Source organism: Micropterus dolomieu, linkage group LG11 (genome assembly GCF_021292245.1).
Source record: "Micropterus dolomieu isolate WLL.071019.BEF.003 ecotype Adirondacks linkage group LG11, ASM2129224v1, whole genome shotgun sequence".
Classification (NCBI taxonomy): Eukaryota; Metazoa; Chordata; class Actinopteri; order Centrarchiformes; family Centrarchidae; genus Micropterus; species Micropterus dolomieu.
The window spans coordinates 1626966-1641554 of NC_060160.1; the positions used below are offsets into that span (position 1 = coordinate 1626966).

Genomic DNA, 14589 nt, shown 5'->3' on the forward strand with positions numbered 1-14589 from the left:
CTGGCTTCCGAGTTTCAGAGCCTTTTCACACCACCTTTCACACCTGATTGGATTAGTTGGACAGATTAATGCGTTTGGAAAGGCAGCCAGATAAATAGCTATACTGATAAAAGAAAAACTGAACTGCTGAAACAACGCAAACTATAGCAGCGACTGCAACACTCAGAGTCTCTAAACACTCTAAACTGGCAAAGTACTTTAATGAGATTCAGTGGTGTAAACTGGGACTAAAGATTATTTCATATTACACTCATCCTCTTAGAAAGCAGCCGACAGGAGCCTGTAATATACATTCTAATCACACGGACAGAAAGAAAATAGAAAAAGAGAGAATGAGGCAGGAAGCCTGAGGAGATGAGGGAGATGAATATTACCGAAGATGTCTGAAAAGGTTAAGCTGCGGGACAGGATGAAAAGTACAAGAGTTGAGTTTTCCAAAAATCTGTATGTGACTTCTGACAGAACAGTTAGTGTAATAAGAAGTGGAACCTGCAGGGAAAATCAGATTGTTCAAGTTCAGAAATAAGTGAATAAACTAAATCTCCCAGCTTCCATTTACCTCTGTCTTTACATTAACTGCAGTCCTGTACGGGTCTTGAGCGATTAAAAAGCTGGAGGCTACATCTGCACGATGCGTTCTTCTGACCTGAGCTTCACCCATTCACACGTACCGAGGCAGCAGAGTCTGCTTAAGTTATGTACATATTAAACTATTTTAGTTTAGTTTAGTTTTAATCATTAGCATTTCAGGGTAGTGTTTCTTGTGAATGCAGGAAGAGGCAGTCCACTAAGGTGTGTCCTTCAAAGGACTGCAGGTTCTTGTCAACTTATAAAGTCAAATATCTCCAGGTTAATACAAAAGTGCTGTTGCCAAAAGCAGAGAGGAAATTTGACCCCTGTTATATTGTGGTGTTTTCTGGTGTTTTCTCTGGTGTGTGTGTGTTGAAATACTCCTGGTCTCCAGTCAGTCAGCACCAGATTGTTTCAGTCTTTACTGTGACAGTGTCTCGACCAGTTTATCTTCTAGTGTCTCTTGTGCTCTTTTTGTCTTTTGCTAACGTGTCTCTTTCCTGTGCAGCAGATCTCCGGTGCCAGTGTCTCCCACGCTATCAGCCACTTCACTCAGCCGCTACTCAAACTCCTCTGCCTGCCTTCTGGCAGCCACTCTTCCCCACTCTATCAGCAGAATTTCTGCCATTAAATTATTATTATTATTATTTCCACCTGTGAGTCTTGTGTCCGCTCTTGGGTCTGAAAAACTCAAATACCTCTCTAAATCAGTTACATGAATTGAACATTTTAAACTTCATGAAGGGTGGATGTTTTGTAGGACTGTTAATAGCTAATAGACTGCAGTACTACTAGCTTGGTGTACCTAATAAACTGGCAACTCAATGTATATCTTCAGATGTTTTCATGAATATGACTCATCTGGTGTTTTTACTTACAGCTCAGCAGCACAGGAGAAGGTGAAGGTAAGATCTGTCCTGCTGCAGAGAAAGTTCTCTGTGTGTTGTTTCAGCTCCTACTAGGTGCCAATACAGATCAATAAAAGTAAGGGATTACTTAATGCCCCATTAGAGTGACGAAGAAGATGTCTCTAAAAACAGAGAGAGAGACAGGAAGCCCAGAGAGTATCCCAGACGGCTGTTTATTATTCCGACACTACAGTTTAGGTGTGCAACTGCAAAACAATACATGAGTCAGTGTGGGATTTCAGTGCTGCTCCATACCGATGCTTTAACAAAACAGTAGAAATTGATAACATTCCAGTAGAAAAAAGAGAAACTCTTCCTAAAGGGCCCCGTTTATTAAAATCATCCAAAGGTTTATGACTGAATCTGAGCTGAAGACGGGATTGATGAAAAATTAATCCTGGCGAGCAAATTCTGCAGGTTGCGTTGATTTTCTGAGACAATAAAACATTCTATCACTGTGTGGGGAATGACTTCCATTTCTTTTAGTGTCATCTGCAATGCAATATGTGGAATTGAATCAAGGATGATTTTATTAAATGAGGCCCCTCGGTCGTGCCCGCCCGTCCCCAGAGAGGTGGATTCATGTGTCAGTCAGTCGGCACGACGCAGTACATCATCAGCATGCTGAGGAGAGCGTGATGGAGTTATAGGAAGAGGAGATCAAAGAGAGGGGAGAGGACAGAGAGAAAGGAGGATCAGAAGGGGGGCGAGGTGGAGAAAAGAGAGAGAGAACTTAGAGATAGACAGGATGGAAGAGGACCAGCCCACCAGCTTTTAATACGGAAAGTGACAAAGGAAAGAAAGAAAAGGAGAGAAAGAGGAGAGTAATTCTGTAAATGTAAAGAAACTAAACCATCTGCTCCCAGTGAAAATGCTGGGAGAGCAGAGTGTGGACAGGGGTTGGGGGGCGTTGTTATACATTCATGTGGCAAAGCCAAAAAATCCTGTGCTGAAAGGTGTGTGTGTGTGTGTGCAGGGCTCAGATCACAGGAGTTGCCCTTCATTCTCTTGTCAAATTAATAAAGAAGAGGCCGCGCTCTCTGCTGCCTGCGCCTCCTCACACAAAGTTTCAGGCGAGTTCGCTGACAGGAAATCTCTGAAACTCGATACGCGGTCGAAGCCCACCCCATCATGCACTTTAACTGCTGAGGGAGCCTTTTTCTTGGGTGTTGCATTTGAAAATAAACTCACTGCACTGCAAACACTAAAACTGTGGATTTCTTTTTAAAGCAAATCTTACCGAGCGCTAAATTTCAGAGCTTCTTCTGAAGACTTGTTGCTGCAGCAAGAGCAGAAAGGTTGCAGCCTGCATTAATCACATCAAACAAATCTGAGTTTCAGGATTGTTTTTTAAGGGGACGTTTCAGATGTGATATGTTCAAGAGCAGGATTACTGAAAATTATGTCAAAGATTGGGATGACAGAACAATAGTAGAGTCCCGCTTTCATTTTTGATCCTGTGTTATGGCTTTTGTTTTTGTTAGTAATCTTCAGCTCCATCATGTGACAGCTGTCCCGCCAGGTTACTTCTCAAACTGAGCACCTGCAGAGATCTTTAAATCCCAGAGGTTCCTCTCAGATTTAGACATATACAATAAATCTCTGACGTTTGGTGCATTCTGGGAGTTATTTTGTGATGTTTTGCTTTTGCGGCGCACTCTGTTCCTCCAGTTTTGCTCAGTAAGTGCTTTCCTGGTTGCTTTTAACGTCTCCCAGATAAGAGTCTCTGTTGCCAAATGAAAGTGAGCTACAGTGAGTTGTGCCCAGTTGGTCAAACTAAAAAAACCTCATCATCAAAAAGGGGCACAACACCTCATGCACTACCATCTGCAGATCCAATACAATACCAGCTGTGATTGCTTTGCATTATGGTCTGTTACTGGTGCACAAAAGGTGGTCAAAACCTGATGTTGGATATATAAGATGGGAAGACTTTCTTTTCAGGGACCAGGTCGGTTATCCTAAATAGATACATATAAGTGTATTGTAAGTGCATTAAGGTGGATTTCTTTTCAAATTGAGGCAAGAAATTTAGATAAAAGTCAAAGTTTGTGTAGGAAGCCTACTAAACTGTTACGGTGTGTACTAATCGCATGATAATATAAAGACATGCACGCCTGTTCTCATTAACCAAAGCAAACTGAAGTCATCGCTGGACAGTAGAGGTCTTCACTGGTCAAAAACGGACCTGACGTCCATAAGTTTGTTCCGAAAGGGACCCAAAGATCAGATCTATACTGAGCCAAACACAGGACACCAACACTGGCAGTAGCAATAAGTAAGTTAACCAATACATTACAAATTTTACCTGACTGACTACTCCCCAAAAAACGTTCAGGTATTTGACATTTTGAGGAGACCCACCACCATAAAACAGCCATATTACTGAATATAATTTGGACCCAGCCTGACTTAAGTCGTATTTAAGAACTTAGCCGCCCCATGAAGACCTCTACTGGAAAGTAATTTTAAGTTTCATGCAAGTTAAATGAAACAAGGGAGGTCACCTTCTACATGAAGGTTCTGTTTGTATCACAACAAAGCTTGTTATTGTCTATAAGTTAATCAAACAGTTAGCATGTTGGCATTAATCTAAAATACAGCTGAAGCTAACGGGAATTCTTGCGTTTTTTTTGTTTTTTTTTACCTGTTGGAGACACTGCGTGAAAACAAAGTCATAACAACTTTGGGATGGAAAGTGTTGAACCGACAGACTGTGTCTCCTAAAAGATGGCTAATTTTGATTTCATGCTACCCATCATTTGGCAAGTTTAGGTGTTATGTTTGGTTGGTGGATATAAATATCTGATGTCTCATCTTATCTACACATGAAAAACAAATCCCTCAAATAGATATATTTGCAAAAATTACCCTTACCCTGGCCTAATGACACTATATACTATGGAACAATACAAGTCCATCAGAATCAGCCTCTTTACACCTGCAAGAGAATCAAATGTTGCATAGCTTTGCATGATATTCGGTATATGTGACATTTCAGTAAGATAAAGAGATATGAAGGAAATGTGCTGCTCTACACAGGTATACAGTGGTAGCCATCATCCACTCCTCTACATCAGTTCATTTCTGCATTCATGCTAGGGGCCAGATTGCCTGAAGCTGAGGTGCTGAGGGGCCCCTGAGCAAGGCACTTACCCCTGATTAATGCAGGGGATCTGCTCAGGGGCCAACAGCACAGAGAACAAGGGTTGCACAGGGAAACTCCCAGAGTGTGAAAGCGAAGCGGGTCGGAACAGAAAACGGGCTCGTGTGCGCAGCATGAAATCCAGAAGCCATTAAAAGTGTATTTTTTTTCAAAAAATGTCCAAAGCAAAACCTGATTAGCGGGTTGTGACAGACGTCTCATCTTCAACTAGTGTGACTTCATGCCAATTAGATTTACAAAGTTATTATATAAAGTTATTATAATCCTCATTATTTTTCAGTCGACAGCTGGGAGAGACTAATCTGAACGAGTCAGCGAGTCTGGCATCGTGATAGACCGAGGTGGAAAATAGATTTATTTCCATTTCAGCGCAGCAGTTTGAGAGCCAGCAAACTGTACGTGACACTAATGTTTTGTTTTCATTTGTACTGTCTTTTTTCACTTGCCACTAAAATCATTAAAATTAAAAATTGATACCACTTGCGGGTATGTGGACGTTGACCTCATTGATTCTTTTTCAGGCGCACATATCTATCCCCGGATCAGACTACAAAATATTGATCACCATGTGAGATTGGGTGACTTTAAATTCCTCCTGTGATTTGGCCGAGAGATATGTCAGACCAGCTGTTGAGCGACATCTTTGACGACCTGAGGTCAGGAGGGGAGAGAGAGCATGTTAAAAACAAAGTGACTGTCGAATCATTGGATGACACCCACATTTCTGATTTATCATGTCTCGCCCCTTTCTATGTGGTGAGCTATTTGTCCTGCCTTCAAGCGTGGCCATTTAGATCGGTTATAAATATTTTTGCATGTTGACGCGTCCTCTACAGAAGGATACTTAGCACAAATTAATATACTACCAATATCAACATCCCTGGCATCCAAATTGTTATGCAGGACGTCGCTGATGCCATGAAACTATTTAAAGTCGGCAAATAAATTCTGATATGCTGACACACTTAACCCAGTTAAATCTACCAATTTGCTTTAGTGACACCTCATGTCTTTTGGATTGGGTCATTTTGTGTCCTCTGATCCTGGCATTGGACGGATCTTTTGTCCTTTTTAAAATGTGTTATACGCATCACTGCTTTCTGTTTAGATATCAGCGGCACCAAACATCTAGCAACCAGGTCCGACAGTGAACAAGATCTACTGCCCTTTCCAAAACAAAAACATTTCAACAGAGATGGCCAAATCAAACCGGCCAGGCCTATGGGTTTAATCAATCCTTAGTTTAAGTCTGATAGAAGACTTATTTTGTTATGCCTCCACTGTTTACTGTCTTATCAAGTAATAAAAGTCACCCTCCCAAAAGGAAATCCAACCACCTGTTAACTTATCCAACCTGTTGAATTTGATCCCGTCACATCAGCCTGTTTTCTGCCACCTGTCCGTTCACTCCTGCTCATAATGTAAGAAAGCACAAACGACTTAAATGTTTTCATTTAAAACTATGTGAGGCTTCTATGATGGCTACCGTTCATATATTCTACCTCTATTAAATATGATAATGTGTGTGTGTGTCATGGGATGAGTGCTGCTGCACTGCGGGGTGAGGAGGGACAGCGTCTGAATCTCACCAGACCTGAAAAACCTCGACTTCTGACAAAACCGACTGATCTGTCGCCCTGGGCTGTCAGGGTTCACGTCAAGAGACGTCGTCACACTATGCATGTATATGTATGAAGCTCAAACACACATGTATGCACGCACTCTGGAGCATAAAACTGCTCCTTTGCATGCAGATTTAGAAAACTGATATCATAAAAAGTACAGTATTCCATTTTTTATTACTTGAGCTTTTTGCGGCGAAGCTGCTGTGGTTAATGGAATTCTGAGCGGGCTTCAGCTCGCTGGTTAAGACTGCCGTGTGTGGTGCTGGGGCTGTGGGATTACATGTCACTGTGCTGAGTGGACTTTTATGTGAACTAAACTCCGTGTTATTTCCCCAAAGCCTTCTTGTCATCCCAGCTTTACCCAAAGTGCATTCTGCCATCCCTGATTCATGCAAAGGAATGGAACAAAAACAAAACATCCCTCATTCACCGAAATGATAACAAAAAGTATAATATTCAGAATATTCTAGCGCCGTACCCGAGCGATGCATAGACACAAGGAGGAATCTAACAAAATAACCATTTAAGGGTTTACCGGACGTCAACAACTGAGGCCACGGGCATTTCCATATTGAAAAATAGAAATTATTATAAGAAGCAAAATCATTAATTAATATAAAAACATACCATAAAATTCCCTTAAAATATGCTTCTTCATCACATTTGGGAATCTGTGTTCTCAGAGGGCGAGGTGAGAGCAGAGTCAAACTTCTATTTCATCTTATAGGCAAAGAAAAAAAACCTCCATCCCTTTCGATTTCTCTATTAATAAATAATCCATGCACAATCCCATTGCCAGTAAACCCTTTTGTTATTCAATGTTTATAGTGCTACCAGTATGCAAACCCTGAATGTCCACATAGTAAATTATCAATGAAAAATATTCATATGTACAGTGCAGCTCAATAAAATGTCACTTCTCTTTAAATTCGACTTGCATGCAGTCAACTGCATAATATACAGGCAATAAGTACGTTCTCTTGTTTCTTTGGCAGGCCAGAATCCAGCTGGACATGCATAGAGAGGTATGTACAATCAAAAAAACGGGATCCGGGTCACTGTGGAGTGACTCTCACATGACCTGGAGATAAAAGTCTGTGTGCAAATGTCAAGAAAGCCAGTTTTTTTATCGTGGAGAAGACCAATGGCGTAGCTGGATCTGACAGAGCTGGATGCCCAAAAAACGAGCGCACCCTTGAACTGATAATCGTGATCGTAGAAGAACAATGTGCCACGTGATCACCGTATATTCCAGTGCACTGTCTACACCACTGGTTAAGCTCTCTTCAGAGCCCGTCGTCCTTCTCTGAGTCTGGAGAAACAGGCCTGGAAACGGTGAAAATGTCTTGACGTTGTATTTTGGTTTTGGGCGTGTTGGAGGCAGACGGCGGCGCCGTGGACGGCCGCTTCTTGTCTGACAGCAGTTTGATAATTTCAGCTACCTGACTCTCCAGGGCGCCCAGACGGCCTCCCAGAGTTTGGATGTCCCCCCGGAGCTCCAGCCGGGTTTCGTGCAGCGCGGCCTGCAGGGCCTGCTCCGGGATGGGGCAGAAAGGGTGAGGGGACCCCACTCCTCCGGGGTGAGGGCTGTGGAGGAGGGGGGTGACAGCAGCGGGGGTTCGTGCCTCCCCCGCCCGGTCGATCCGCAGCTCACTCTTGGTGATGCCGCTGTCGCACGAGTCTGTTTTGCGGAGGGGATTGTTGCTGGACACCCCACCCTCCTCTACATCCCCACTCCTTCCTGTTTCCTGACCTTTACCTTCCTGAGAGAGCATCTCCACTGAAACAGCCTTGACGTTGTTGTTCAGCCCCTCCTTCCTGGCCTCCACTGGAGCCATGTTGGTTTTCAGGCGCATCCAGCCGGTGGCCTTGACGGCCGGCTTTGCCAGCGCAGGGCTGCTGCTGACTTTGAGCCTGACAGTCTGCTCACCTCCCCCCGCAGTAGAACTGGGCTGCAGCTCCATGATATCACAGTTGTTCTGTTTGACAGGGGGCTCACCTGGATGGCTGTAGGCCAGCGAGCTCTGCATGGGCGTGACCTGAGACACGGTCAGGACGCTGCTGCTGGGCGGAGCCCCGTTCTGCATGGAGGAGGGGGGGCGCTGCAGGCTGAGCGGCAGGGAATGCTGCAGGCTGGAGTGGCCCAGCTGCAGGCTGTGGGGGTGCAGGTGCTGGTGCTGCTCCACCTGCAGCTGGTTCTTCTCCAGGTCCAGCTGTGAAGGGGCTGCTGCTCCCTGGTTGCGGAGCTCCTTCTGCTGCTTGAACTTCTGGAAAAGCTTCCGGACAGGATGGTCCTGCGGGATGGTGAGCTGCACCTCGTTCTTTGCTCGCTGCCTCTCTTCCTCTTCCTTCTTCACCTCACTGATCTTGCGGAAAATTATCTGCAGGGGAAACACACAGAAAAGAACAGCATGCCGCTTATCAGAACACTTATCGTTTCATATGAATACTATGAATAATAATTCTCTCTCTGGCATTCCCGCCAAGCGTTGCACATTAATCACTGGAGATAAAGGCTTTTTCTACAAATGTGGGAAAAAAGAGGAACGTTATTATGGAAATCTGTCAGTTCTGTCTCAACTTCCTCACCTGAGCACATTCACATGTCACATTCTCTCTGCGGTGCACTCAGGTACTGCTGGCTTCTGGAGATCTGTGTTAAATTATCCATCAATGCTCCTACACCTCCTCCTGTATTATTCAGTCTAGGTCTGGCGCCACTCTCTCCTGGCTCCTCTTACACACTAATTATATTGGGAATGACAGAAATCCCTGCCGGGCAGGCAGCCCGCCATCTAACTAGTGGTTTAAGTGTTATTCTTGGTTAAAATGATAATGCTCCCAATAGATGGCAAGCTGAGTCAGTCTTTGAGATAAAAATGGGTGGGAGGGGAGTCACCCACCTTGCTGTCTATCCATAATCTACCCAACCGACCATCTTTACCTCTAAACTCCCTCCTCTCATCCGTCTATACTTTCCTGCTCTTTCAGCCTCCGCGGCTGAGAACTTCCTGAGCTAAACCACACAGCGTCTGCTCTCAGCTAGAAGAGAGGACATGTGGAGGGGGAGCTAGAGAGGCCCCGGCGGCCATTTCAAATCTCCATGGCTACCTAGAGGCCTAACCTGGAAGATGAACACTTTTTTAATGAAATTAACTTTGACAGGTGTCATAGTTGGTTTGATTGAACGTAATAGAAAAGTTGGTGGGGTTTTTGTTTTTTTACTTGCTTCTTTCTGAAAAGAACAATGAGTCCGCTGTCTTTGTGTATGAATCAAGACAGGAATCTGTCACAACTGAGCTGCTGATGCTGATGTGACGGGCTCAGATATGATGAACCTCCATTAACTAGCATCACTTCATATTAACTTCAGCAACTACAGTCCCTTCCTGTTATCATGCCAAGAACAAAAATGCATCTCATGTCATATAAAAGTGTCTAAACACAACAGTGAAACATGCTTCAACATATGAATGAAAACAGGTAAAAGATCAGTAGCTAAACAGGATTTTAGTATTTGTTCCTTTATTCTTGAGTTGAAACAACTGAAACAGATTACCTTTATTAAATGTGGTTTTTTTTAGAAGTATTTGTATTGAAGTGGCACTTGAAACAGAAACACTAAAAAAAGTTTAGGTAGCAGTCACAGTGTAAGCAATAAAATGAGGTGAATATGCAATTGGCTTTCTTTTATCAAAGAGCCCTTTTATACTTTAACTAACCGAATGACAACAATTTGCTTTTGTGTCTAATGTAGTTTTTTTGATTGAATGTAGTCAAGTCAATAGAATTTTATATACCCAACACGTTCCCAGGGCGTCACATATGGAGGATGGGGTCAACACCCTGGGTACCTTTTAGCTTCATTTTGTTCATGCGTGGTCAAGCTGGCAAGGACAAATATGCAACATCCAGTCAGAATTTCAAAATAAAACATGAAGTTAAAGTCGTGAAAAGCAGCAATTTGGTTAGGTTTAGGAATAGTTAAAATAACTATGTTACTTACGTGACTTTAAATACAAAAGTTAAGTTCCGCTACTTACGTAAGTTCACCAATAAGAATCAATGTTGACTTTTTGTTTCACGCAGGAAACAAATACCCTAACCACCTGTTATTTATACAAGGCCTACTTTTAGAGTTGAAATGTAACACTATAGGGCTTCCCCTAGTGCGCTGAACAATGACGTCAAAGAGCCATTTGTGTTGAATGAGAACTGTGCCGTTGTGACTCTGTCTATACAATAATTTTGCATGTGTCCTTGCTCAGTTTGCCAAGATATACCTGTAAAACCACAGGGGAAAAAACACACATCCTGGGTTTGAGTCCAGCCTCGAAACTTTGTCACATGTCACTTTTCTGTCTACTAAACGAGCGCTCAGCCTGGTCTCGGCTCACGGGAACATTCAGTCCATTTTATTGGTAATAAGGGCAGAAACTGGCCAGCGGACGGCTCATCATCCCGCTCTTAAAATAGGATGACATTCACATGACAAAAATGGGGAGAATAACTGACAACTGCACACTAAAGGACCTTATCGACACCTGAAGTTTATTTCACATACTCTCACACACACACACACACACAAAAGGTTTTCACAGACGGTGACCTGATCTGCACAGGTCAAATACACCATATCCATCAATTTTATGGTTTCTTTCCAAACTTTTTAGAAACTTTTGATCAAACAGTGCCAGTTTTACGTCCACTTACTTGCTCAGTCTGAAGCTTTCGATCATATCACACCGTCTTCATCAGCAACTGAAGCTTGCTTAGTTGGAGCTGCTTCATGCTGGCTTAAAAGTGAATTTAATCTCCGCGTGTGAGTTTTGTGGCTGACCTACTCGCCGAGTGTTCACACACAATGCGATGACACGATGTGAAAAAAATCAAAATAAATATTTTGCTGTGATTTAATTGTAATAAAGTGATTAAAACAGAAATAATTACAACATGGTGCTGATTTGTTAAACATGTGAATTCATGCTTTGTCAGGTTTGTCAGCAAGACAACAACTTGAAATGTTTGTTTTCTGAATTGAGTATTTTCTGAAGTTACCAGGTAGTTCAACTTCTTTGCTTACTTTTGTCCGAGCAATGTCCTGTTTTGTCAGTTTTTTTAAGTAGTAGTAGTATCACAGAGCTCCGGGTGCCCACACGGTGGCGAGCTGCTGAGAAGCACGAGTGAAGGTAAATCAATGTTTTGATCACAAAAATTACAAGTTCATTTAAGAAAAGCAATTAACTCTCGAGCGAGCTCCTCTCGCAGGCAAACGGAGCAGTTATGAGAGCGGAATCCAGTCCATCTAAGGGGTGTTTATTTCTCCAAATGCTCTGGCGCAGCCCCCGGTTCTCTCCGCCAGAGCTCCACGTCACTCAGTAGCTCAGCCGGCAGAGACTTTGTCCCTCCGCTCTGCCTGGTCCTCTCCAAACAACAGGTAGTCTCTCCGTGTGTTTGCATTGACTTTGTATGTAATTGCACCGCTCCCAATGCTTGCTTTGCATTTTTGTCTGAAAGCACAGTTGGACCTTAAAAAAGCAGTTGTTAGCAATAATCTCCACTCAATGTCCACTTTCTCCAACTATAAAGAAAAACAAACATGGTATCACATGAACTTAAATTTGGAATCAGACCATTTTTACTTCACTAAACAACAATCAAAACACTTGTTGATTATGTTCAAGTTCCATTTTGTTGTTAATATTTCATCTTTGCTCACTCCACCATTGCTGACTGACGGAGCTGAAGGAGGGATCCTCTTTGTGGTGCGGGTTTATTCTCTGCATCTGTCACACCAGGACCTGCCTAACCAAGCACTCATCTCAAAGCCTGTCTTACAGTAGGCCTACCTGTTTTTGTGGACTTTTCCTGGATCAATTCCTCGACACTTATTTTCTGCTGCTGCCATGACACTTGGTGACATGTTGCATGCTGGGGCAGCAGCTTGAGTGTAGTGGATGCTAAAAGAAGTCCAGTGACATTGTGGGAGTGGAGCTGGATGCTCTCCGCTGTCTGAGCTACATGTCATCTTGGACAATGGCTCCCACCCACTCCACAACATACTGTTCAAACACAGGAGCACTTTCAGTGCAAGACTCATCCCTCCAGGCTGCACATCAGAGCGCCACAGGAAGTCATCAAACTCTTCAACTCCTCCCTCAGAGACAAACTGAGAGATTGGAACTATTACAAAATACTTGTTAACGTGCAATATTCTGGTTTATTGTACACATCATTCTACACACTTCTATTATATTTTTTATTTTCTGTTTCTATATTTTCTATTTATAAATTTATTAGTGCTGGACAACAATTAAAATGTTTAATCGCGATTAATTGCATGGTTATGTGCAAAATTGACTAATGAATTCTAAAGTAGTGTATTGTGCACTTTTAATTTAAATGTACTGCTATATTCACAAAAGTGCAATAACATGTGGTTTTGCAAACATAAATAAGGGTTTTTTTCTACCAGCAGTATTCCCTTTACACAGTAGCAATAAAATATTTCTTGTAAATCTCAACTTAAACACTGATGTAATCAAATCAAAGCAGGTTCACATTTATAAATCCGTTTCAGGCATCAGCAGAAACATTTCTCTTTTATCAGGGAGCAGCAGAAACGGTCTGTGTTCAGCAGCAAGTGTCCCTGTTAGAGTGAGGTGAAGTGGTCGCCACGCGCACACGCCCGCCCGCCACCGAAGTTGAATTGTCTTGAACTTTTTGTACAAGACGCGCAGCACAAGTCATTGGAAGAGAGACTGATCCTCGCTGTTTGTGAGTTTCCAGAATCTATTACTGTTTGACTAAACAGGACATCAACAGGAGGGAATTGACACGGCAGAGCATCTGGTTACAAACAGACGCCAAGGGGTCTTAACCGTGTGTGACGACTTGGAAGTGAGAAGTGGTTCTCTAAATACTTGAACTATTCAGACTGGTGGTTGTAGATATAAAATGCAACCCTATTGCCAGATAAGATTTCCACAATATCTGCGCAAAGCAACTATAGTAAGGCAGTGTGTTGACCCAGGTGCTAGAACCAAGGAGCTCTGGTAAAAAGAAATGCTTCAGTGAAAAGAAACTTTTGCTGATGCATTTGACACACTGTAATTTACCCAGATCATCACTTTAAAGACTTTGGCTGGCAGTCGGAGGTTTTAAAAGACTGAAGAAAATCGGTTGGCATTTCAGTAATGGTTGGCAGAGCTACGTGTCTTAAAGCGCTCCACGATGAGCGCGTTGGCCACGAGGCAGCGGGTTGAGTGGCCTGACTCATTTCTCACATTCAGCCTAATTTCTGCTGACCCAATTATTCCGTCCTTCTGTCTCCTCCACAGCCAGCGCTCACATATGGAGCCTCATTCACAGTCTGAAGTGGCCGTCCACCGTGACACACGCTCAGAATAACGCGGAGCTATGAGTAACGCTGCTGAATGGCTCTCGCTCAGCGTCGGAGAAGTGAGAAGTCATAAGAGAAGGCTGGAAGGATAAATGGCTCACTCGGCTGAACAGCTGTCATATTAACACACTCGGAGCCTCTGTACGATTACTACAAAGATACAAAAGTATAATGGGGGATCTGTGCAGCATTACAAACCCTTGTGGAAGCTTTTAGATGTATAATTTAAAGTACATGATGACATTATGCCGAAGTGATGAAACACTCTTTGAGACCTTTCATGACACAAAACCTTTTTAGCTTATTACCTGAATAGGTTATGAAATTGGGCCACATCTTATGTTATTGTATACTTGCTTAAGTAGAAGTACAGGACTCATGTTAATCAAAGATTTATTCATCTCCAGCAGAAACTACTCAGTATTTGAGTCTTTAGAAAGGCGTTTTAAATACTGACTAACAGCTATTCACTAGCAATGTATTAATGTTAATGGTATTTTTTCAGGACAATTATTTCAAATTTTGCACTTCACGTGTGTTAGAAGTATTCCTTTGTGGTTCTTTCTTAAATATAAACTGACCCACATACTGTACAATCAACTGTTGATGTGAATGAAGGCAAGAGCATATGATGTGCCGATGAGAAACATCTGTACAACAGTTCATAGTACCTACATGCTGGGTTCAACATCACTGAACATGGAAACAATTCACAGTTTGATCAAACCAAAGGTAGAGCGATCAGCTTTAAATCGTCTGGGGCAGGATAATCAGACAGTGGAAGCAGTTGCTGAGATCAGTAAGTGTTTTTTATGACTCTTAAAGAAACATGTCGATGTAAGAGTTGGTACTTCACTCTGTTAGAGGCCTAACAACAATCTGTATCCCTGCATGATCTCATTTACAGATAATGCAGTT

At 42.8% G+C, this 14589-nt stretch overlaps 1 protein-coding gene across 1 annotated transcript in view; it reads right to left on the bottom strand.

Annotated features, from left to right (window-relative positions):
* kcnh5b (potassium voltage-gated channel, subfamily H (eag-related), member 5b) overlaps window positions 1-14589 on the bottom strand; it is a 1142829-nt gene that overhangs the window by 2118 nt on the left and 1126122 nt on the right. The window contains exon 13 of the mRNA XM_046063266.1: window positions 5999-8650. Coding sequence (XP_045919222.1) covers window positions 7556-8650 — 1095 coding nt within the window. The 3' untranslated portion in view covers window positions 5999-7555. The remainder of the gene's footprint in view (window positions 1-5998; window positions 8651-14589) is intronic.